A 23,606-nucleotide genomic window follows, 5' to 3' on the forward strand; every position below is an offset into this window, starting at 1 on the left:
CTGGAGCACGTCTTCTGTGAGGACAGGCTGAGAGAGTTGGGGCTGTTCAGCCTGGGGAAGAGGAGGCTCTGGGGAGACCTTATAGCGGTCTTGCAGTACCTCAAGGGGCCTACAGGAAAGACAGGGAAGAACTCTTCAGCAGGTCCTGTTGTGGCAGGACAAGGGATAATGTTTTCAAAAATAGAGGGAGATAGATTTATATTAGATAAAAAATTTTTACAATGAGGGTTGTAGAACACTGGAACAGGTTGCCCAGAGAGGTGGTGGATGCCCCATCCCTGGAAACGTTCAAGGCCAGGCTGGATGAGGCTCTGGGCAACCTGATCTAGTTGGGGATGTCCCTGCTCCTTGCAGGGGGTTGGACTAAATAACCTTTGAAGGTCCCTTCCAACTCTAACCATTCTATGATTCTGTGAATAGTACTGAGCAGTGGTTGGGAGGTGCAGGCCAGGCTCCAGCACAGTGCGATAAATTCGATAAGTTGTGCCTCTTTGGAGTAGCCAGGGCATTTTTCTTTCTTTTTTTTTTTTTTTTTTTTTTTTTCCTCCAGTCTATCACTTCATCAGTATATGTGAGTAAAGTCCCAGACCATCAGAGGTGACAGTCTTTCTAGATACCTTCCCATATTCTCCCACGTGCCTTGCCATCCATATCCACACTGCCGCGGGGCCTGGATGATATTCCTTAATAGTTGGTTTACCTTGGAAAAAGTTGAAACAATATTCTGAAGAAATTCTGAAGTATTTTGACTATCGAAGGATGTTCAAGATATCGAAGAGTTATTGTAACAAGAGAGAAAACATCACAGAAGAAGGTGGTGAAGGTGCCATTCTGTATTTCCTCCACAAAAAATCACTCGGAGGAAGTGTAATTGTTAATTGTCTCCATGAGATGATTCTGAAGTACAGTAATGGCTTCAGTACAGAGCCCAAATACTAGATTAAGCTCAAGGTCAGTGTTTTAATAATAAATCTGTCAGGAAAAACACCACTAATCACTACAGAGCACAGCAAACTGCAAAAGCCAAAACCAGTCTTTCACATATACAGCAAAAAAGGGGAGCATGGTACAGATCAGATAAGCTAATATTGAGAACAGATAAATCAGTATCGTGAGCAGCAATTGTTAACAGATATAATAATTATAAATTCCTTCTAATATGCTCTGGTCAAATCTTTTATTATCTCAAACCCTTTGGGCCCCATGTTCAGTGCTAAGAAGGACTGTTGTGATTTAACCCCAGCTCACAACTAAGCACCACACAGTTGCTTACTCACTCCCCCTCGATGGGATGGGGGAAGGACTGGAAGGGTAAAAATGAGAAAGAAACTTCTGAGTTGAGATAAAGTCAGTTTAATAATTAGAAATTTAAAAAAAGGTAAGAAAAAAAACCCCACAACCAACAAAGAGAGAGGAAAATAAAACCCAAGAAAGACAAGTGATGCAAATGAAAACAATTGCACACTACCAACCGACCGATGCCCAGCCAGTCCCTGAGCAGCATCCCCCCCTGCCAACCTCCACCCTCAGTTTTATTGCTGAGCACGATGTCATATGGTATGGAATATCCCTTTGGTCAGTTGGGGTCAGCTGTCCCAACTGTGTCCTCTTCCAACTTTTTGTGCACCTCCAACTTACTCACTGGCAAGGGCAGTGTGAGGAGCAGAAAAGGCCTTGACTCTGTGAGCACTGTTCAGCAGTAACTAAAACAGCAGTGTGTTATCAACACTATTTTCAGCACAAATCCAAAACATAGCCCTATACAAACTACTATGAAGAAATTTAACTCTATCCCAGCCAAAACCATTACTCCTGAGTTTGGCATTACACTTAAGGAATAACTTATACTAACCTTCCAGTAATGAAACTCCATTGGACATTTTAATGCTTTGTATTTATGCTCTTATTGTAGCTAACTGCATGTCTTTTTGAGGAACTATTCTGTATCTTCTTTTTAGTTCTTATCTTCGTAAGCAAAGACCTAAATAGTAGATATTCCACACGCTTTATTGTACAAAACTAGGTTTTGATAAAAGTATTGTTTTCTTAGAATATTAAGGGAATCTTTGTTTTTACTTGTGTTTAGTATTTCATCCCTCTTGATAAAAGAAGAATGTTCTTATCTTTTAATGTTGTGGTATTTTTTGTTTTATGCATCCTTAGCACACTTTAAAGTATCTATTAGGTAATGTAAATCAAAGAAGGATAAATATTAATCTATCATAACTACTTAAACTGTGTGGAAAATGCACATGGTGTGCCTGGGATACCAATAAATGTATCTTTCATGATCAGATTTCCTCAAATGTTTTGCTGAAACTGTGCTCAGAAATTCAGTGTGTCATTAAACTTTATATTTTGATTGTACTTCTAACATAAATCTTACTGTAACTCTCTTCAGTTTCCTTAAAGGAGACATGTTTATTGTCCATAATGAATTGGAAGATGGCTGGATGTGGGTTACAAACTTACGGACAGATGAACAAGGTCTTATTGTAGAAGACCTGGTAGAAGAAGTGGTAAGTAATTTTATATTTAAATCTGTTGCAGAACTGAGATTTGATTATTTTTTAAAATTAATTTTCTGTGTGTCTGTGTAAGTTAACATTAAAATAAACCCAAACCGGTGGCATTTAACTGCCTGAGTTTATGTCCTTTTCTAAACCTTCCTGCAGTAATTGAATCTGACAGTTTTAAAATAGTGTAACAAACCTTTAAGTCTAATTCAATATACTAAGTACTTTTTCACGTTATCCAAACAAGTTCATGTGCAAATGAGTGACACTGTGAACTTATTAGGCAGTTCCCTAAATTCCAATCCTGATAATGAACTTGCTAGTCATTCAATTGCATTCTTGTTTGTTTGTTTGCTATGAAACATTCATAAATGTATAGACTGACTTTTTTCACTGCGATAGGTCTTTTTTTTTTTTTTAAGGGCCAAGTGTGGGTTAAAAAGTATGTTGATGAGTTAATTATAACTAGAAGGGCTTATGCTAAGTCAGGAAGCTAACCAGGTGATCTAAAGATAATTGAATTACTGCTGGAGAAGAGATGTTTTAACAGACAAAAACACCCACTCCACCCTCCCACATGGTGCTTTTTTTTTTTTTTTTTAAATGATTTCACCATTGCTTTGGAGTCCTGATGATGTTTGCTTTGCAGCATATATATTTTACTGTTAGTAGAGTTTGCTTCACCTGTTTCTTGCATCTATATCAGGATGTGAATGGCTAAATTGAAATGGCAGTGTTAGAGTATTTAACTGTAGATTCCTACATTAGTGGTTGAAGTTAAGGAAAGTTGAGATTTAAGTTACACATGTAAAGAAGGACTTGAAGAGTTACAATCTTTTGAAATAATGTATTATGGCTGAATTTCCACTTAATGAATGAAGTTGAAAACCTCTTTACATAAACTGCAATAAGCCATTTAGTTCAAAAATGTCTCGGACTTCTTAGTGCTGTTTATTTCTACAGAAGGTCTTAACCTATGAAGTTTACTTTTCTAAACTCAAGCATATTGTTGTCATGCACTTAATATGTTAATTCTCCTATTAGGGAAGAGAAGAAGATCCACATGAAGGCAAAATGTAAGGATTTTTGTTTTGTTATTAAAAGCAAATCATAAAATAACGGTTTGTAAACTTGAGCTATGAGATTGGGAAGGTGAACCAAAGCTATGTGTACTTGTTTTTTAATCTTAAAACTCTCCTTCTATACTAGCTGTTGAAGATGCATAGGTAATTGACATGAAGTCTTGTATTAGTTATGCTGAATGTTAATGGGTTTTTCAGTGATAAAATCTTGGATTAGTCTCTGTGTGATCCCTTTATCCAGAATATGTACAATGGAGAGTGTGGTGTTTTCAGATTTGTCAGGTGTTTTTTTTATACACATACAGTTTGCCCTAGAGGTAACCTTTTTTTCAAGTCCGCTCAACTCTAAATGCAGGAGGGGGAACAAAGTATCATTAGAGAAATTATAGTGTAGTAGTAACACTTTCTCCATATTAGCCTCATGTGTTAACACTTAAAGTGAAAACCAAGAGACTAGAATAATCTGTTTGCAGTGAATTCCAACTTGTTAAATACTTAAAAAAAAAACAAACTAATATAATTTACAGTGAACAATTAATTGATATTTATGGGAAACTTGATTGTTATATTATTTTCAGTAGTAAAGATGAGTAGCAAATGAAAGTTACAGAAAATTTCTAGTAGCTGGATAACTTCATCTGTCCTCCATTTGCTTGCTATAATTGCAGCTGCTGCTTCCTGTATTTATTGCCCAGTTTGCAGTCTCCAAAGGACTGATGATTGAAGGCAGCATTTCTTGGGTAGTGGTTTTGTTTTGTTTGTTTGTTTTTTTAACTAGAGGAAAGAAAAATCATTAGTATGTGGCTTTAGTTTACTGATCCCTAGTGTTCTGCTACAATAGTAGGGATGCCTTCAAATACAGGAACTTTTTTTTAAAAAAAAAAAAAAAACCTAAGTAGTTTGTAGCAGATTCTTAGAGCTTTGACACTGTCAGTCCAGTTACTCATGCTGCTCAGAGGATTCCAGGGGAGGCAAGGATTTCTGCAAATATTTGAATAGCCAGAGATTATCCTGTAAAGGTAATATAGAAAGCAAGTTAGAACTAGAGCCTCTTTTGATGCATAAAAGAGAGCTTTCTTTTACACACTTAAATGTACACACACACTCCACAGTGTGTTGTGGAAACTCACAGAAATTAAATTAGACCAAGTCATAAACTCAAACAGGATTTCTTTGTAACAAACTGATAACAAATTTAAACTTAGCTCTACTTTAACCAGAATTGCTTTAAGGCTCTGATATTATTAGCAATCTACAGGTTTGAAATGTCACTCAGGAATTCTAATGATCCAAAACACACAATCACTCACCTAACAAAGGGAGAGCTCTCACCCTTGAGGAGTTTCCTTAGATAGTGTTTCAACCTAAGAGGAAAGTCCCTGACTGCAGACCTGCCACTCTGAGGACAACTGGCTTAAGCTTGCCCTCTGGCAGGGCTCCATTTATACCCTAGTCAAATCTGATCTGTGGTCACATATGGTCACATCATTTCTCATTGGCTGAAGACTTCACTTTACAACAGCCACATGGTTCTAGAAGCTTCCTAGCTTAGGGTGAGTGTACCTGCCATGTAATGAAAGGCCCTATTTCTAGCTTTCTTTTAAAGGACAGGATGAGCTCTTAAGATGTAGCATGTGGTGTGCCACATGTAAATTGAATAGCCATGCAATGTCAAGATGTTTCCTATAATCATAGGTATCAGGTTGAGACTGGATAGATTGCTGTATTTTTTTAGGATGATGTTCTGACACAGGACTCTGTGGATAATGCAGGATGTGAGATTAAAGCAACTCATATTCAGTAGTCTAACAAAGCTAGGTTTTATTTCATCAATTTATATCAAAATTTAATTTTAGTTATTCTGTACACTATTTAACTTATTAATCTCTTTGTTTGGACTTTGCATTTCATGCTTCAAATAAATTGCTATCTGACACTGACTTCAAATATGCCTGTAAAATTTTCTAGCATTTAAACAATGCCTTTTCATTTCTAAACACACTTGGATTTGAACATCTACTCTGTGTTGGACACTTGGATTGAAATTAGTTTATTTATATAGCTGTAGATATTTATTTTTCATTCTGTTGGTAGAAAAACAGAATCACTGAGTAATGTAATGGTTGCTTATATAATCTATATGTACTAGATTTTTAAAATGAAGATTAATTCATAGGTGCCAGAGATGAATTCATAGGTGGCAGAGCCTTAGATGTCACAACAACTAAAAAAAAAGAGCTGATAGTTTTGCTTTTTAATTTTTCTCTTCATCTTTAAGATGGTTCCATGGGAAGATCTCCAAACAAGAGGCTTACAATTTGCTGATGACAGGTACTTGTATTTCAGATGGAAATACAGTGGTAGTGGAATGACACAATCCTGTTTATAACAGACTGCAGCAAAACCTGTTTTTTCTGTATGAACATATGAGCATCAGACCTATGGTTGCTACTACATTGGAAGAAAACCTCATGGCTGAGCACTGAGTATTTTTTTTATATTCTCAAGTAAAGTTAGTTTCATAATTCTAACTGAAATAGTTCAATATGTTTTATTTTTGTAATATATATAAATAACAATATATTGGGCTTCATCAAAATGCTGAGGAGAAAATACTGTTATGTACTTATGGGAGAATGTATTATAAACTCTTTTTTAGTCCCCTCATAGAGGAAATAATTTTTAAAATTAAAACATCAAGATTTCTGACTCATACTGACAAATAACATACCTTAAATATGAGAACAAAAATCTGTAGTGTTTTTTTTTTAAAAAAAACATTGTCAAACCTCCCACACGCACACCAAATGCTCTTGTAAAGAGGTGGCAAAAGTGGGGATAGATTGTCAGCTACAGCCAAATGATTTTGCATTAACTCTGGCAGTTTAGTACGACTTCATCCCATTTGGGTGAAGAATGGGGATCGCTGTTGGAACTTACATCAGACCTTCTCTTTTAAGTGTGCAGTTCTTGATAATTTGTACAGAAAGAGCTTTGATAAGAGCTCATAAATGATACTAAGATAAGTAACAGTGAATAACACTTATGATATCTTTTCAGTTGGTCAGGTGTGCAGTTTTCTTGTGAGGCCTTCAGATAATACGCCTGGTGATTATTCACTTTATTTTCGAACCAGTGAAAATATTCAGCGTTTTAAAATATGTCCAACATCAAGCAATCAGTTTATGATGGGAGGAAGATATTATAATAGGTAAGTTTTAATAGTTGTGTGTATTTTATACTTATGTAAAGAATTTGTATAACATATTGCTGATAACTTACTGATATGATCATAAGATTTCAGTATTTCTGAAGAATATACTAAGAGTTTTAACTAACTTGCTTAGTAGTTAGTTGTAACTAAGCACATTCTAAAAGTCTTCAAAAGCTTAAGCACAACTTGTTTCTTTTGAAGTATTTTTCTCCTTCTGTAAATGATTTTCTTCACCCTATAAATTGGATTACGACATGTAATTAGGAGAATGCTGTGTTGTCTTGGAAGCTACTATTTATAATAGGGAGTTTTGTGTATATGAAAGGGGAAAATTAAAATGTTAGTTTTATCAGAGACATTCAGTAGGGATTTTGAAATATAAATAATAGAAATGGACATTGACAAGAAAGGGAAAAAATATCTTCATTGTTGAAAAAAAGTCATTAAATTAATCACCTTAAAATATGTGAATGATACTTCGGTCAGAAGTGCAGATCACTTCATTTAGAGTGATGAAACTTGGGATAGGTTTGTTTTGCCATGAGTATTAAAATATGGTAATATGTACAAAAAGAAATGACAAAGGTAAGTTGCCCCTTTCAAGGGAGAAGCTATCAATACAGCTCCATCCTCGAATCTGTGACAACTCTCTGAATAAGACTATCAAGACTTCTCAGTAGTGAAAACACACCTTTCTCTTTTAATTGAGGCCATTGCCTGTTACATAATCAGAAATTTTCCAGACTTGTTCACCTAGAACCAGGGCATTCTTCATCCCAATAAAGAATTTCTCTCCCTTCCAGCTTGGCTTCTGAGCAGGTAAAGATCCAGCAGCTGATGTGTCTGAGAAAATGTTGAGGTCTCCTAACTAAGAAGTTCAGTGGACTTCTTCATATGATTTCAAATAGACAATGGTTTGAGACTAAGCAATTGGAACCTTATTAACCTATGTATATCCCACACACAGGCTGCTTGAGTACCTTCTACATTAATCAGTCTGGCCTCCAGACATCCTCATTGAAAATCAAGCTAGCTGCAGTGTCAGCCTTTGATGAAGGTAAACCCTCTTTTGCCACTTCTGTAGTTACATGGCTTATTAGGAGGATGATAGGCTAAAAGCCCACACCCTAGGTGATGTCAAACTAATTATCCAATTAGTGGAAGTCTTATTAGTCTCAAATGGCATTGCAACATTAGATAGTATAGTTCCAGAAGCTTACTGCAATAAGTTATTACTTTAGGAAATTAATTTCCCTCTGCTGGATTCATTTGAAGTGTATATATAAGATACATTTACTCAGAGAAGATTCTTTCATGGACGTTGGATGGAAAACAAGATTAAAATATTAAACATCACTAAGTTACAATAATATGCTTTTAGAGGGTTTTTTTGAATATTTTGGTACCTAGGTTGCAAAGATCCTCCTCAGTGAAAGAAAACTGCTTGGCTTTGAAAGACTTCTAGTTTTAGTTGAATGTTTTGCGGAATTACTAATGTACTCCTAGGCTCAAATTTTGTCCAAGTTAGTATTTACTAAAAGTTGATAAACTTCTTGGAAGTTCAAATGGTATGTAATGCAAGATAATAAGGATGCCAAATGAAGATGGTAACTGCCCCAAATTCTTTACCATAAGATCTACTGCAGAGGGCAATAAATAAGAAGCAGGAAAAAGGGAATAACTTTCTGTGGGCTTTTTAATTCTTGTACTGGTTTATTTGTTATGGACACTGGAAGAAGGAAGTCTTTAAATATATGAAGATTAAGGTGAATTGCTGTATGGAACAATCAGAAGTGGCTGGAAAGCATTAAACAACTTTGAATCCAGAACAGAAACATAGGAAGTATGAATTTATGCAAGATAAGTAAATGATTTATGAGCATTTTTGGGGACAGAGAGAACATTTGGTTTTCTTCTTTATAACTCAAGGTGAAAAACTAGAGGTTGAAGAAGTGCTCTTTGTTTAAATGCACCTGTTAAACAGCTTTCATTGATTTTTATTATAATAAGCTATTTCTTTAAATGCTCTGAAGGTATCTGATACTAGTATTAGACTGGAACTTTAAAAAAATAATTCTTGCTAGTAGTGTTGTTTCTCTTCATATTCTTCTCTTGCTGTTTTAGTGATTGTAAGTGGGATTAAAAAATAGATAAAATAAAGCCAATCTGTTCTTTGTTTGCAGAGTATTGAGTACAGTTATAGTCCTATACATTCTAGACCAAGATTTTTCCATACAAAAGAAAGAGCCTGAAGAACAGTAAGGAAACAAACTCAAAAGTTGACTCTTGTTTTTATTTCCCAGGTAATTTGAATATCCAGACATGAGACTGGAAGATCCGCAACCTGTATAGGCAGAGATGTAGCATTGCTTATATTCCAAAAGCAAGCCAAAATTATTGTGGATGATCATGGGGAAAAATTCCTGGGTACATCTCGGGAATCTAGTGTTCTGTGATGCATAGGAAGACTACTTTTTCCACTAACCTTTTCCCTTTGCATGTTCTCCCACCATTCTGTATGTAAATTGCTCAAAACTTCTATTGATGAGTATAGCTAACAGACTGTATTTACACTCTCTCATTTGGAGGTCTGCTTTCATTATTTCTTATTTCGTCTCTAGAAAACAACCAATCTGTAGTCTTTTAATTATCTGTTTGAAGGTCCTAATATATAGGAAATGTATTGAGTGAATTGTTTTTACTATGTAATGAAATAGTATTTTCTCATGGACTTCAGTAAAGTATCTAACTTTCGTGATCTTTCTGTTTATTCCATGGATAAGATAGGTGACTACTGGAGTAATATCTACTTTTTCATGTAAAAATTGGCAGCATTTGTTTGGGAGGGGGGTGAGCAGTTTTAGTAACTGCTTATCATAAAATCTCAAACAGAAAATATATGCTTACTAGCCTGTGCCCACACCACCCTGAACATGCTCTATTTCATCTCATTTCAGAAGCTAAGCAGCATTGGGCCCAGTTAGTACTTGGATGGGAGACTGATTGGGAATACTGAGTCCAGGTGTTGTAGGTTTCTAGAAAAGGGCCATGAAGATGAATGGATTAGAGTATCTGCCATATGAGGACAGGTGGAAAATCTGGGACTGTTCAACTTTGAGAAGAGAAGGCTGGGGTGGGGGGGAATTTTATCACTGTGTATGAATACCTGATGGGAGGGAGCAAAGAAGAGAGACAGACTCTCTTTAGTGGTGGCCAGTGACAGAAAGAGGCAGTGGGCACAAACTGAAATATAGAAAATTCCATCTGAGCACAAACCACTTTTTTTTTTTTTTTTTCTTTTCTTCCCCCTACTATGAGAATGATGGAACACTGGAAGAGGATGCTCAAAGAGACTGTGGAGTCTCCATCCTTAGAGATACTCAAAACATGACTGAACAAGGTCCTAAGCAATCTGTTCTTGTTAACTCTCCTTTGAGATAGGGACTTAAACTAGATGATCTCGGAGGTCTCTTCCAACCTTACCTATTCTGTGAATAACTTGCATGCTTTTTTTTATTTTATTTGATGTGGGTTTTTTTTTTTTTTGTGGTTTCGTGGGGGGATGGTGGTAGTGTGTTGGTGTGTGGTTTGTTTGTTGGTTTGTTTGTTTTTTTTTTTTAAATGTAGAATAGTTCCAGTTGGAAGGGACCGACAATAATCATCTAGTCACGGGCTGACCAAAAGTTAAAGCATATTACTAAAGGCATTGTCCGCAGACAGGCTTGGGGCATCGACCACCTCTCTAGGATGCCTGTTCCAGTGTTGGACCACCTTCTTGGTAAAGAAATGTTTCTTAATGTTGGGTCTGAACCTCCCCTGGTGCAGCTTTGAACCATTCCCACGCATCCTATCACTGGACACCAGGGAGAAGAGATCAGCCCCTCCCTCTCCACTTCCCCTTTTCAGGAAGCTGTACAGAGCAATGAGGTCACCTTTCAGCCTCCTTTTCTCCAAACTAGACAAAGCCAGAGTCCTTAGCTGCCCTTCATAGGACATGCCTTCCAGCCCCTTCACCAGCTTTGTTGCTCTCCTCTCTGGATGCATTCAAGGACCTGAACATCCTTCTTAAATTGTGGGGCCCAGAACTGCACATGGTATTCAAGGTGAGGCTGCATCAATGATGAATATAGTGGGATAATCGCCTCTTTTGACTGGTTGGTTATACTGTGTTAGACGCACCCCAGGATGCGGTTTGCCCTCTTAGCTGCCAGGACACACTGCTGACTCATATTGAGCCTGCTGTCAACCAGCACCCCCAGATCCCTTTCTGCAGGGCTGCTCTCCACCCTCTCCTCTCCCAATCTATACTTGTGCCAGGCATTACTCCGTTCCAGGTGCAGAATCTGACATTTGTTCTTGTTAAATTTCATGCCATTGATGATTGTCCAATGCTCCAATCTATCTAGATCCCTCTGCAAGGCCTCTTGTCCCTCAAGAGAGTCAACAGCACCTCCCAGTTTAGGGAGGAAACTTGCTAATGGTGCATTCAACTCCTGCATCCAGATTATTGATAAAAATAGGAATGAAGAACGCTGCTGGTGACCGATTGCCAGCGAGATGTAGCCCTATTCACTACAACCCTTTTAGCTCTGCCCTTCAGTCATTTCTTCACCCAGCTCATTGTGTCCATCCCACAGTTGGACAACTTGTCCAGAAGGATGCTGTAAGGGACAGTATCAAAAGCCTTACTAAAATCCAGAAAAACTACATCCACTACCTTGCCTTCATCCACTAGGCAAGTGACCTTATAATCATAGAAGGATATCAGATTATTTAGACAGGACTTTCCTTTTGTGAACCCGTGTTGATTGATTGCATTTTTCTTTAAATGCCTTTCAATAGCACCCAGTATGATCTTCTCCATAATTTTTCCAGGAACTGAGGTTAGACTAATGGGTCTGTAGTTTCCTAGGTCTTCCCTCACACCCTTCTTGTAAATTGGAATAACATTGGCTAGCTTCCAGTCAGCGGGGACCTCCACAGACTCCCAAGACCTTTAGTAGATGATTGAGAGGGGTCCTGCTGTAACATCCGCTAGCTCCTTCAGTACTCTGGGATGAATCCCATCAGGCTCCACGGACTTGTGAACATACAGCTGATACAGTTGGTCCCTTGCAATTTCAGTGTCCACAAAAGGAAAGGCACTCTTCCCACAGTCATGATCCTCTAACTCAAAGGACTGGACAGCCCAAGGTCTATCAGGATTATTAAGGACTGAGGCAAAAAAAGCATTGAATGCCTCTACTTTTTCTTCATCCCTATTAGTCAGATGACCATCTTCAACAAGTATTGGTCCAATGTTTTCTTTAGACCTCCTCTTGCTATTAACATACTTTTAAAAGCCTTTCTTGTTATCTGACACAGCACTGGCCAGTTTCAACTCTAGTTGAGCCTTTCATGTCTTTTCCCTGCATATGCGAACCACAGCTCTGTATTCTTCCTGCAAGACCTGACCTTGCTTCCAGAGATCATACCATTTATTTTTCCTCTTGAGCTCCACAAGGAGTTCCCTGTTCAGCCAAGCTGGTCTTCTGTCCTGCTTGCTTGACTTAGGACACAATGGAATTGCCTGCTCCTGTGCTTCTAAAAGGTGATTCTTAAAGACTGATCAGCACTCATGCACTCCTAAGCCCTCAAAAGCAGATTCCCAGGGTACTCTGCTAAATAGTTCCCCGAGTAGCTTAAAATTTGCTCTCTTGAACTTCAGGGTAGCAACTCTGCTGACCTTTTTCCTCATTACACTGAAAATTTTAAACTCAAACATTTCGTGATCACTGTGGCCAAGACAGCTACCTACCCTCACATCTCCCACAAGTCCTTCTCTGTTCACAAATAACAAGTCTAGGAGGCCATCTTTCCTAGTTGGCTCACTGAGTACTTGTGACAAGAAATTATCTTCCGCAAACTTAAGGAATTTCCCAGACCAGTATGGTATTCTTAATTAATGTCTGGGAAGTTGAAATCTCCCATAAGGACAAGGTCTTACTGATCCAGAGATTTCTCCAAATTGCTTATAGAATAGCTCATCAGTGCTAACATCCTGGCAAGGCGATTGGTAGTAGACACCCACTACAACAGCTGCTTTGTTTTCCATCACCCTTAATCCTCACCCAGAGATGTAACCGGTTCGTAGGATTCCTATGCACAAAGATCACCCAACATATGATATTCAAAAGCACAAGAGTATTTATTGCTCTATTATAGCCTTGCATAAGCAGTTACCAGCATAAGCAGTTACAGTTCCTAGCATAAGCAGTTACCAGCGTATTGTTTTCCCTTTGTGAGAGTCTTACCAACCCAACTAAGCCGGAGACACCGCTGAGCAGGACGATGATGATCAGTGGGGTCAGAGCAGAGAAGGGAGGTAGGCGCAGCACCTTCAGGGCGTCCCCTGTTGTTCGTAGAGTGTGCTCTGGGTCCTTTCTCTCCCCCTCTGCACTGAGCCGCCTCTGTTTATACCCTCAGCAGATTCAGTGGAAGAGTACTGACTAGGCGTTGATGCACGCGTGGCCAGCGCATGCAACAAGGCCTGCCAAGTACATGCCCTGCTGGCTGACAGTGGTTCCCTGATAGCAGCAACATCCTGCTCAATAACAACCCTCCTAGCTCCCCTCTCTGAGATAACAACCCTCCTAGCTCCCCTCTCCAAGGTCGCATTCTCACAGCTGTGTGCAGCTTGTAATTTCCCACAGTGGCCCTACATGGACCATCACTGAAATCCCTCACACAAGAGGCTCTCCAGGACATCATCCCTAACTGTAAGGGCTGTACAGTCACACCTCTCCTTTACATATGGTGCAGCTCCTCCACCTTACCTGCCCTGCCTATCCCTCCTGAACAGCCTGTAGCCCTCCATCCCAGCACTCCAATTGTGGGACTTGTTCCACCAAGTCTCACTATTACTAATAATAACATAGCTAGCTCTGGGAGCTGACCAACGCTTCTAGTTCATCCTGTTTGTTTCTCATACTGTTTGCATTGGTGTATAAGCATTTCAGATGTGCTCCTGAGCCCTCCATGCTCCCTGAAGCAGTGTAAATGTTCTCACTAGCATTGCCACCCTCAGCGAGTGCTATACTAACCCTTGGCTTACCTTCATCTCAGCTATTGATATCCCGTTTCCCCATTGATTCTAGTTTAAAGCCCTCTCAATCAGTTCTGCCAGCTTATGAGCAAAGAAGTGTTTTCACCATCAGGACAGGTGGATCCTGTCAGGCCCCAGCATACCTTGTGTCTCGAAGACTCTTCTATGGTTATAAAAACCAAAGTTCTAGTGGAGGCACCAGTCCTGGAGCCAGGTATTGATGTCTTGGGTTCACCTGTTTCTTCCAAAGCCTATCCCTATTACTAGGAAGATTGAGGAAAACACTATCTGTGCATGCTTTTGGAATATAGGCAGATAGCTTATATAGGTTGTGGAACTTCCAGTCCTATGTCTGGGTATACAAACTACCTGGGAAATAAAACAATGTTCAAATGTAAGATAGAATTTATTACTGCTTCACTTTTGATTTTAGAAAGTGTGGTAGGATAGGCATATCTATCCTCCTATGTATCTCATGCCCCTTTCTCCTCTCTGTCTGTTTTCTTTCTGAAATCTAACCTTCCTAAGACAAAGTTTTCCAAAAACTTATAAAATTGGGGGGGGGGGGGGAGAGGAGACAGCAGCACAGGGTAGTGTATCTGCTGATTCTATGTCAAAGTAGAAGATAAGAAACATTGACCCAACAGTTATACATTGAACAAGCTTTCAAGATATCTTTAATATGAGAGATGAGACAATTTGAGACTAGAAGATTGTAGTTGTTGAAAGCCTGTTTTATTTTAACTGATAGATTAATCCATTTTTTGATAGGCTGAACAATATGAATAATATTAACATGTTAATTCATTTTCTTTATAATTTAATGATGTATAGAGTAGTGTTTTGCTTCCTGGATTCTTCACTGTTTGAAATGTCAGCAGTTGGAATAACTCTTAATTCACCTGTGAAGTATTAAAAGAATGATACTGCTCATGATGATGAGATACTTTTTAGATTATCCAGGTAGCTAGGATCTGGGCAGCCTAATACACCCTATGCTAAACATCTTACAATTAGTAAAGTAACTGTAACATAGTACTGAGATTGATCTTTATTTCTCTATCAAACCAAGTTTAACCATTCATTTTTTTAGTCCATACTTATTTATACCTTCTTTGATATATTTTGTGTAAGTAGGATTTTGTTGCTGTCAGACGCTGAAAGGAGTTATAAACTCTTTTTTCCTGTCCCTTAGATTCTTTTTGTGGTCAGTCTGATTTCATGTTTTACATTTTATATGTTAGATAACTTGGATCACTTGCAAATTCATTCTCAAGTGTACTTGAAGATATGTGGTATCTTTCTGTTTGCAATGTTTGGCTTATTCAGCCCTTTGAGCTGCTTTACTGGTAAGACAATATACAATGACCATCTGAGTTGAGTTTGTGTGGGGGAGAAAAGGGCTAAAGAAAAAAACCCTTAATCATGCCACCAAGGCATAAAGTCCTGGTCTGTATGGTACTCTAACTGTAAAATGAGTTTTCAAATACAAATCAGTTCATTCTTCAGCTCATTTTCCAAAACTGGAAGAAATTAGGCAATTGCTTCTTATATTGAGGGATGACTCCTGTTTTTTTAACCAAGGAAGGAGATGAGACGTTGACAGTCAAGGTATTCTCAATTTGATGAATGAAGAAAAAATTATATAAAGCTGCTTTATTATTGATTGCCCTTATAACAAGATGTTGGCAATAGCTATTCAACATGCAAAATACAATGAGTGATTATTTTATGCAGTGTGGTAAAGTTTAATTTTTATGGAGAAATTAGCATATGCATATTGCATATCAATAAAAATGAAATGTATTTGATTTTTAGTAATACTGAGAAATTCAAGTCACTTTATAAACCTGAAAAATAAAAATGTTTGTGGGAAGATTCATTGACTTAACAAGCATACACTAGTTCATAACTTTAGAAGAATGAGATAGGGAAAAAGCAAATATGTTTTTCTATTATTTTATTTACATGTTTTTATGATCATTTTTATAGTATTCTATATCTTTCCTTTAGACAAAACTTTATCCAATTGTAATAGGCCAAAGATCTCATCACGTGTGCCTTATTGATTACATTTACGCACACAAGTAACAGTACATATGAAATGAGAAAACACACAAAGTATATTTTTGTTTTCCACTTAATTACTTAGTTCTTTATTTTTAGGTTGATATCTTGTATATGAATGATTCATATGTGTTGATGTTAATGTTACTTCTCTTTATTACAATATAACTTTCAATAACTCCAAAAAAAAGAGCAACTCAAAGATACGTTGAATTTTAACTTGCATCTGTCACTACTTCTCTCCCGATCCTTCAAAATACAATTTAAATCTGATTCTGGTAATTAGAATGCAAGCTTCCTCGTAGAGGAGTGTTACTGACTGGGTAGTTAATTTAACATGATAGCTCAGTGATTTTGAAGAATAATCTTCATAATCCATGTTACAAAACTTTTATTACCCACTCCTGTCTTCCTAGAAAGAAATTGCTTTGCACAGTTTGAAGCATCTCCAATTCCCCTTCCCTAGTTACTCTAGGACTTTGAAAATTATTGCCATTAAAATAGCAGTTTTCAGCCTGGCTGGAGAGCTGGGAAATGCGCATGTGTTACTTGAATGTGGAAAAGGTAGTGTACTCATTTGGCATTGTGGTGAGTTGACTTTGGCCAGCCACCAGGTGCCCACCAAGACTCACTCTCACTCCCCCTCCTCAGTGGAACAGGGGGAGAAAATTAGATTAAAAATCGTGGGTCAAGATAAAGGCAATTTAATCAAGAAAAGCAAAGGCTGCACACAGAAGCAAAGGAAAGCAAAAAGATTTATTCTCTGCTTTCCATCAGCAAGTGATATCCAGCCACTTCCTGGGAAGTAGGGCCTCAGTATGTGTAGCAGTTGCTTTGGAAGACAAATGCCTTAATAACAAATGCCCCCCTGCCTCCTCGTTTCTCTTAGCTTTTATTGCTGAGCACAATGTCATATGGTATGGAATATCCCTTTGGTCAGTTTGAGTCAGCTGTCCTGGCTATATCCCCTCCCTATCTCTTGCCCACTCCCAGCCTGCTAGCCTTTGAGGAGTGGGGTTGGAGAGACAGTCTGCTCAGCACTAGCCAAAACTGGTTTGTTATCAACACGTTCTAGCTACAAATACAAAGCACAGCATTATGAGAGCTGCTATGGGGAATGTTAACTCCATCCCAGGCAGACCCAATATAGGCGTTTTCAACAACTGACTGGAGTTCTGTGGAGTTTAGAATTAATACATTTTGAGTAGAGTTCTGTTAATTTTCTTGACTTCAATACGTTGGTAAATTGTCATTGCTGCAAACAAGATTATGATGTTTAGCACTTGACTTTTATTATCAATTTGTGAGGAAACGTAGTATGATTGCATGGAAAAGCAAATTCTCATACAGAGGAAAACCTAACTGGTTTAACATTTTAAATCTTATTTTTCTTATTTGAACAGTGTTGCTGAGATCATTGATCATTATAGAAACGAACAGATTGTTGAAGGATATTACCTTAAAGATCCTGTTCCAATGCAGGTAAAACTTCATCTCTGAGCACTTGTTATTGAAGATATTGACTTAATCCTCAAATACTTATAATATAGGAACTGAATTACAGCAGAAGTATCCATGATAGTTAAACAGCATCATTCTCTCCTGAATTTTTGTTTTGAGCTTGTGTGTTTCTTTCATTTTATCCTCATATGCATTCACTTATCTAAGGTTGGCTTGTAGTAAACAGAAGATATGGTAAGTTTTGTCTGTGCTCTGGGATGTAAATGCTCCGTCTTGTGCCTCCAGCTCTGGTCCCTGATTGAAACAACGCTGTGCCTTAATACCATGTTGGAGTGGGAGGGGAACTAGACTGCCCTCCATTCTTCTTTTTCTGGTGTCTCTCTTCTTCCAAAGAAAACCTATATGCACAGAAAAGCTTCAGAGATGATCAGGGGGCTGGGATTGCAGGGTGTGTTCCTGAACATTGTTGCCCTGTAGCATAAATTCATCCTAAGAGACCACCGATAATAAACAGAGCACATTGTCTTGTTTTTCATAAAGTTATAGCTAGTTCTAAAGTATATTTGTTTACTTTATTCCCCATCTATTCTCAAACAATCCTGTTTTGATGGTTAGAAATTTGGTTTTAATTTCCAACCTAGTTACCCCTTTGTTAGATCTATTTTATTAATACAAGGGCATTTTGTGTATTCTGCCTTAGTCAGCTCACTAAACTGAGCATATCAGATCTGTTTTTTGTCTCTTCATAACGTTCTTGTAGTTGCCCTACTACTATCAATTCCAGTGTGAGTTTGTGTTTCTTGAATGTAATGGACCAGAACAACTCAGAATACCATGTCATCAGTAATTCCTTTTTTTTCTGTGAGAGTATTTACCAGATAATCCCAGAATATTATCTGTGCTGTTATCGTAGCCACATTATATTACATTGTTTTCTATTAGTAAGTATCAACAAGTGCAAATTTTATGTTGTATTACTAGACTTATGCCTCATTATTCTGATTGTTCCTTTATTGCTGATTGGCTTGTCATCAGTGCTTCCATTGGCTTGTCATCAGTACTTCCCAGTTGTCTGCTACTATTAACTCATATTCTGTAATGTGATTGAGACAAATGTGAGGAAATTTGAATTCCGAAACTGATCCTTGAAAAGCTTCACCTAAGTAACTTTCCTTGTTCTCCATAATTCATTTTGGATCGTGGCAATCATCTTCACTTTGGCACTTTGTACATCCACTTATGGTTCCTGTATCAATAACTTTCTCTGCGTTGACTAATTTTCCATGTGAGACTGCATAAGATTCTTTTAAGTTATTCAGATATATTTGTGACTTTCCTTTTTTTTTTTTTTAAAAAAAGAAGTTATTGGTGGTGTAATTACATTTGGTTGTGTGTTCTCCCACATACTGTCATGCTCTGTTTTTGAAGAAAAAAAAATCAGAAGTCTGGCATACTGTTCAGTTCAATCTAATAGACTTCCTGTTTAATTTCAAATTTACTTTAAAGCATTTTTCACTAGTTCTGTTGTTTTGTACGTTTTTTCTTTCATAGTGTCGTGGTTTAGCCCCACTCGAGACCAAACTACGCAGTCTCTCTCTCAGTCCCCTCACCCTCCGAGAGAATAGGGAGAGATAATATAAGAAAAAAGGCTCGAGGTTTGAGATAAGGACAGGGAGAGATCCTTAAAGTTACCGTTATGGGCAAAACAAACTCAACCTGGAGAAAACCATTTTTTAAATTATTAAAACCAAAGCAGGATAATGAGACAGAGAACAAGATAACCTCCCCCCACCCCTCCCTCTTCCCAGGCTTAACATTATCTCTACCTCCTTCCCCCCTCCACAAGCAGCACAGTGGGGAAGAGGGAATGGGGGTTATGGTCAGTTCATCACATGTCGCTTTATGCCGCTGCTTCCTCCTTGGGGGAAGAACTCCTCACGTTCCTCCCCTGCTCCAGCGCAGGGTCCCTCCCATGGGTTACAGTCCTTCGTGAACTGCTCTGGTGTGAGTCATACTTCCACAGGGTGCAGTCCCTCCAAAACGGCTGCCCCAACACAGGCCCTCCACAGGCCACAGCCTCCTTTGAGGATCTGCCTGCCCCAGCGTGGGGTCCTCCACAGGCTGCAGGTGGATCTCTGCTCCTCCATGAACCTCCACAGGCTGCAGGGGGACAACCTGCTTCACCATGGTCTTCACCACAGGTGCAGAGGAATTCTGGCCAGGAGCAACATTACTCCTCCCCCTCCTTCTTCACTGACCTTGGTGTCTGCAGCCGTTCCTCTCACAAGAAATTCTTCACAACAGGCAGGCAGATGCCTCTCAGGTTCTCTTCACATCTCTCTGCTTCTTGCGGCCACGCTGGGCCGAGTTGGGCCCAGTCAGCCTCCCAGTGGGAGGCCAGAGGATGAGGCCTGCAAGGTCCACAAGGCTCATGCCTCCCCTTCTCTGCCCCTGCTTCAGCTTCTTCACATCTTTTTTTTTTTGTTATTATTGTTTTCCCCTTCTTAAATACATTATCGCAGAGGCGTTATCACGGAACATTCTGCTACCAATTGGCTCGGCCTTGGCCAGCAGCAGGTCTGCCCTAGGCTCGGCCGAGTCCACTGGACAAAGAGGAAACAACTTCTAGCAGCTTCCTACAGAAGCTGCTGCCGTAGCCCCCCCCACTAAATAAAACCAGGACACATAGCTATGTTATGGAGGTTATCTTGAGTTAGTACAAATTTGAGTATTGCTTCCATTATGAGTCCTGTAATTCCTATTATTGAAATGTTTTTCATCTTGCCTTTGTCATGTTGTTCAAAACCGTAATTCTTATAGATATATGAGGGGGAAGGGAGAAAAGTAGAGTAATTAGTATGGAGCTAGTGCATATATCATTTAATCTCAGTACTGTTTTCACTGCTTGACAGTCTTGCTTTTCATGCTTTCTTATGGCTAAAGAAGTTTTGCTGATCAGCTGACTTGGTAAGGTCAAACTTGGCTTGACTTTTGGCCATTTTAGTTTGGTATTTACATTTCCAGATCTTAGTTTTCTATGTGAATTTATCCTTTTTCTGTTTCCTGTTTCTACTTTATCCTGCTGGTTTTTGTTAGAATGATACTCATTTAGGACATGAGTGCTAATAAGATTAGTGAGGGACTGCACCTTTTTGTGTTAATCATTCAATTTTAATTGTGATCTGCACCATTCTTTTTGAGTTTATCCTTATTACTCAGTCCCATAAGCCTTGGTAGAAGACAGTTAGGAGCTAAATAACCTTTAAAGACTTGTGTAAATTTTGCATAAATCACTGTGGAAGATACTGCTTTCTATTTAGTGTTAAAGATGTTACTTTGTGAATGTTGGTCTGTGTTTAAACCTTATTTTTCTTCTCATATTATAATTCTGGCCTAATCATTCAGCAAGAAATAGTTATATTACATTTCTAGCAAAGGAATTGTATTAAATTGTTAAAATATATGGGAGAACAATAATAAAGAATTGTTAGCATTCAGTAACATTTCAGTTGCAGCTTCATAGTGTGCAATTGTTTCACGGTGATTTCTGAGTTTAAAATAATGTTGATTTCTTCCTTGTTTACCAGCATCAAGAACAAGTGCTTAATGATACAGTGGATGGAAAAGAAATCTACAATACAATTCGTCGCAAAACAAAGGATGCTTTTTATAAAAATATTGTCAAAAAAGGATATCTTCTGAAAAAAAGTCAGTTCTATTTGCTTCTATGAAATATTTTTTTTTTCTAAAAAATGCTTATATGGATGCATATTTTGTGTAGTACTGGTACTAGTGGAGGCAAAATTGAAGTGAGCAAAAGGTGGTAGAAAGCCTGGAAAGGATATGAAAGGTTCTTTTTCCTGAAGAAGTATATAAATAGAAAGACATAATACATAAAATGACACACAATATAAAGATGTTGATTGGCAGTTCTTGCCAAAAAAATCAGAAAACAGCAGAAAAACTAAGTACCTTTTATTGAAGGTAACATTCAGACTCATTAAATGAAATACATTTTCATGAAATGTATTAATATTTAATATACAACTTGTTTAAATTTAAGCTGATCACATGGATGTCCTGGTTTCGGCTGGGATGGAGCCAATTTTCTTCTCAGTAACTGCTGTGTTTTGGATTTAGTATGGGATTTAGAATGTGAAGAATGTTGATAAACACCCTGATGATATGAGTTGTTGCTAAAGAGACCAAGGACACTTTCCAGCTTCCCAGGTTTCGCTAATGTACAGGTGCAGGAAACTGGGAGTGGTATAGCTAGTACAGTTGATCCAAACTGGCCAAAGAGAGTATTCCATGCCATAAATGTCACACTCAGTATATAAGTGGAGGTGGACCAGTGAGCTGGCTTACTTTTCTCTCACTGTTTGGAATCGTTCCGGGATCATTTTCAGGTTTTTTTTTTTTGTTCCACAATTGCTGCTTGGGACAGGCTGTATTGGTCATCGGATGGTGAGAAATTGTGCGTCATTCGTTTTGTATATTATTTTTATTATATACTTAATTATCTTTTCCTTTGCTATCCTAGTAAACTGTCTTTATCTCAGCCCATAAGTTTTCTTCCCAATTTTCTTCCGCATTCCCTGGGGAGGGGGAGCAAGAAGCTGTGTGGTAATCGATTGCTGCCTGAGGTTAAACCACGACAATGGGCTAAAGAGAGCTAGATTAATGTAAATCAGTACATTCATTGGAGACCAGAGCTGGTTTAATTTTGTTATTCCAAGTTAGGTAATATGTTTAATTTAAAATGTATATTCTGGTGTACCAGGTACATTGAGACTTATTAAAGTTTCTAACATTGACACAGTCAACATAGCATAGAGTAATTGGATTAAAAGCTGTCTGACTCATCTCAATATATTCCTGAAGAATTACCATTGAGCAAGATTTTGAAGTTCCAAGGAAGCTAGTCCCTTTCCAAGTATCATGATTTTAGTTTTTCTGTTTCCACTAAAGTTGATTTAAAAGAAAAGAAAACAAAACAAAACAAAAAACCCACCACATTTTTGCATATGACAAAGACGGTAGCTAAAACAATAAGTAAGAGATAATAATCTGGATAGCAAGCAAAAGTGAGAAAGAAGGAAAACATTTAAATATAGTCAAATTTAAGACACATTCAAAGGAAATAAAAACTAGATCCTCTGAATAAAGCAAGGCAAGCATCTCTTCTCTTGAGTGTGAGAGAAGGTGTAGAGGGATGTGGTAGGGTGAGGAATCAGCTGAGAATGAACTTGAAGTGAAAAATCTTTACCTAAAAGGGATAATGAGATACTTTAAATGTGCAAGTATGAGTACTGAGTAGGTGTGGAGAGATGCACATACCTGCATACAGAACAGAAATTTAATAAACTTACTCTTCCATCTAGTAGAGTATAATAACTGTCTGTTGAAGTTAATTTTCCAAAACAGTGAGTATTAGTGCTTGTTTATGAAGGGCTGTGGTGGATCTATGATGATCAAGTTGAAAATTAAGGCTGAATGTTTTTCTAAAAGGTACCGTCGTTTATGTATAAATTAGTTGCAGAAAGTTCCTTATCAGTTGTAATTCAGAGGACATTAAACAATGAGTGATTTATTTTTGGTTTAGTCAGTGGCTAAATCCACATTTTACTGATGCATCTAATGTGTCTTCCAACAAACCTTGACATTTAAATCTTGGATTATTATTTTTTTATGGTTTTTCTGTGGAACTGGTCATATTTTTGGATATAGGTGTTTTTGGGGCATGGTTGTGATCCAGGTTTGTATATATTGTATTCCCATTTCTATTCTTCAGTCATTCTGATGTAAGATATCGTGATACAATCTGTTATGCTGATCAGTTGATTAGAGTTTAGGAATAATTTTCTTATGTCAAGAGAAATCTATTTCTTAATTAAAATAGCCAAAATAAATTGGATCACTTACAGCAGCACACATTATTTGCAAACTATAGACGCAGTCTTCCCACTGATATGAGCAGAGTTCATATGCACTCGCTTAATCCTGTTGAGATTAATGAAAATGTTTAGAGAACCATCTAAAATTGTACTTGAATCTGTGAAGAGGTTCTAGTTTTATTTACATGATGCAAAAAATTGAGTGTATATTCTGATGTTATTGCTTAAGCATGATTAACTGTACATTGTTCTGTTTATATTTTGACAAAAACCTTACTGCCCTCT

General features: G+C 37.9%; 1 protein-coding gene across 1 annotated transcript in view; it reads left to right on the top strand.

Annotated features, from left to right (window-relative positions):
- Window positions 1-23,606, top strand: part of LOC147596817 (ras GTPase-activating protein 1-like) — a 96,278-nt gene that overhangs the window by 23,928 nt on the left and 48,744 nt on the right. Inside the window, exons 4-9 of the mRNA XM_086769652.1 lie at window positions 2,402-2,519; window positions 3,561-3,592; window positions 5,877-5,929; window positions 6,659-6,809; window positions 17,367-17,445; window positions 21,012-21,132. Coding sequence (XP_086625778.1) covers window positions 2,402-2,519; window positions 3,561-3,592; window positions 5,877-5,929; window positions 6,659-6,809; window positions 17,367-17,445; window positions 21,012-21,132 — 554 coding nt within the window. The remainder of the gene's footprint in view (window positions 1-2,401; window positions 2,520-3,560; window positions 3,593-5,876; window positions 5,930-6,658; window positions 6,810-17,366; window positions 17,446-21,011; window positions 21,133-23,606) is intronic.

This window comes from Chlamydotis macqueenii, chromosome W, assembly GCF_036417535.1.
Source record: "Chlamydotis macqueenii isolate bChlMac1 chromosome W, bChlMac1.mat, whole genome shotgun sequence".
NCBI lineage: Eukaryota > Metazoa > Chordata > Aves > Otidiformes > Otididae > Chlamydotis > Chlamydotis macqueenii.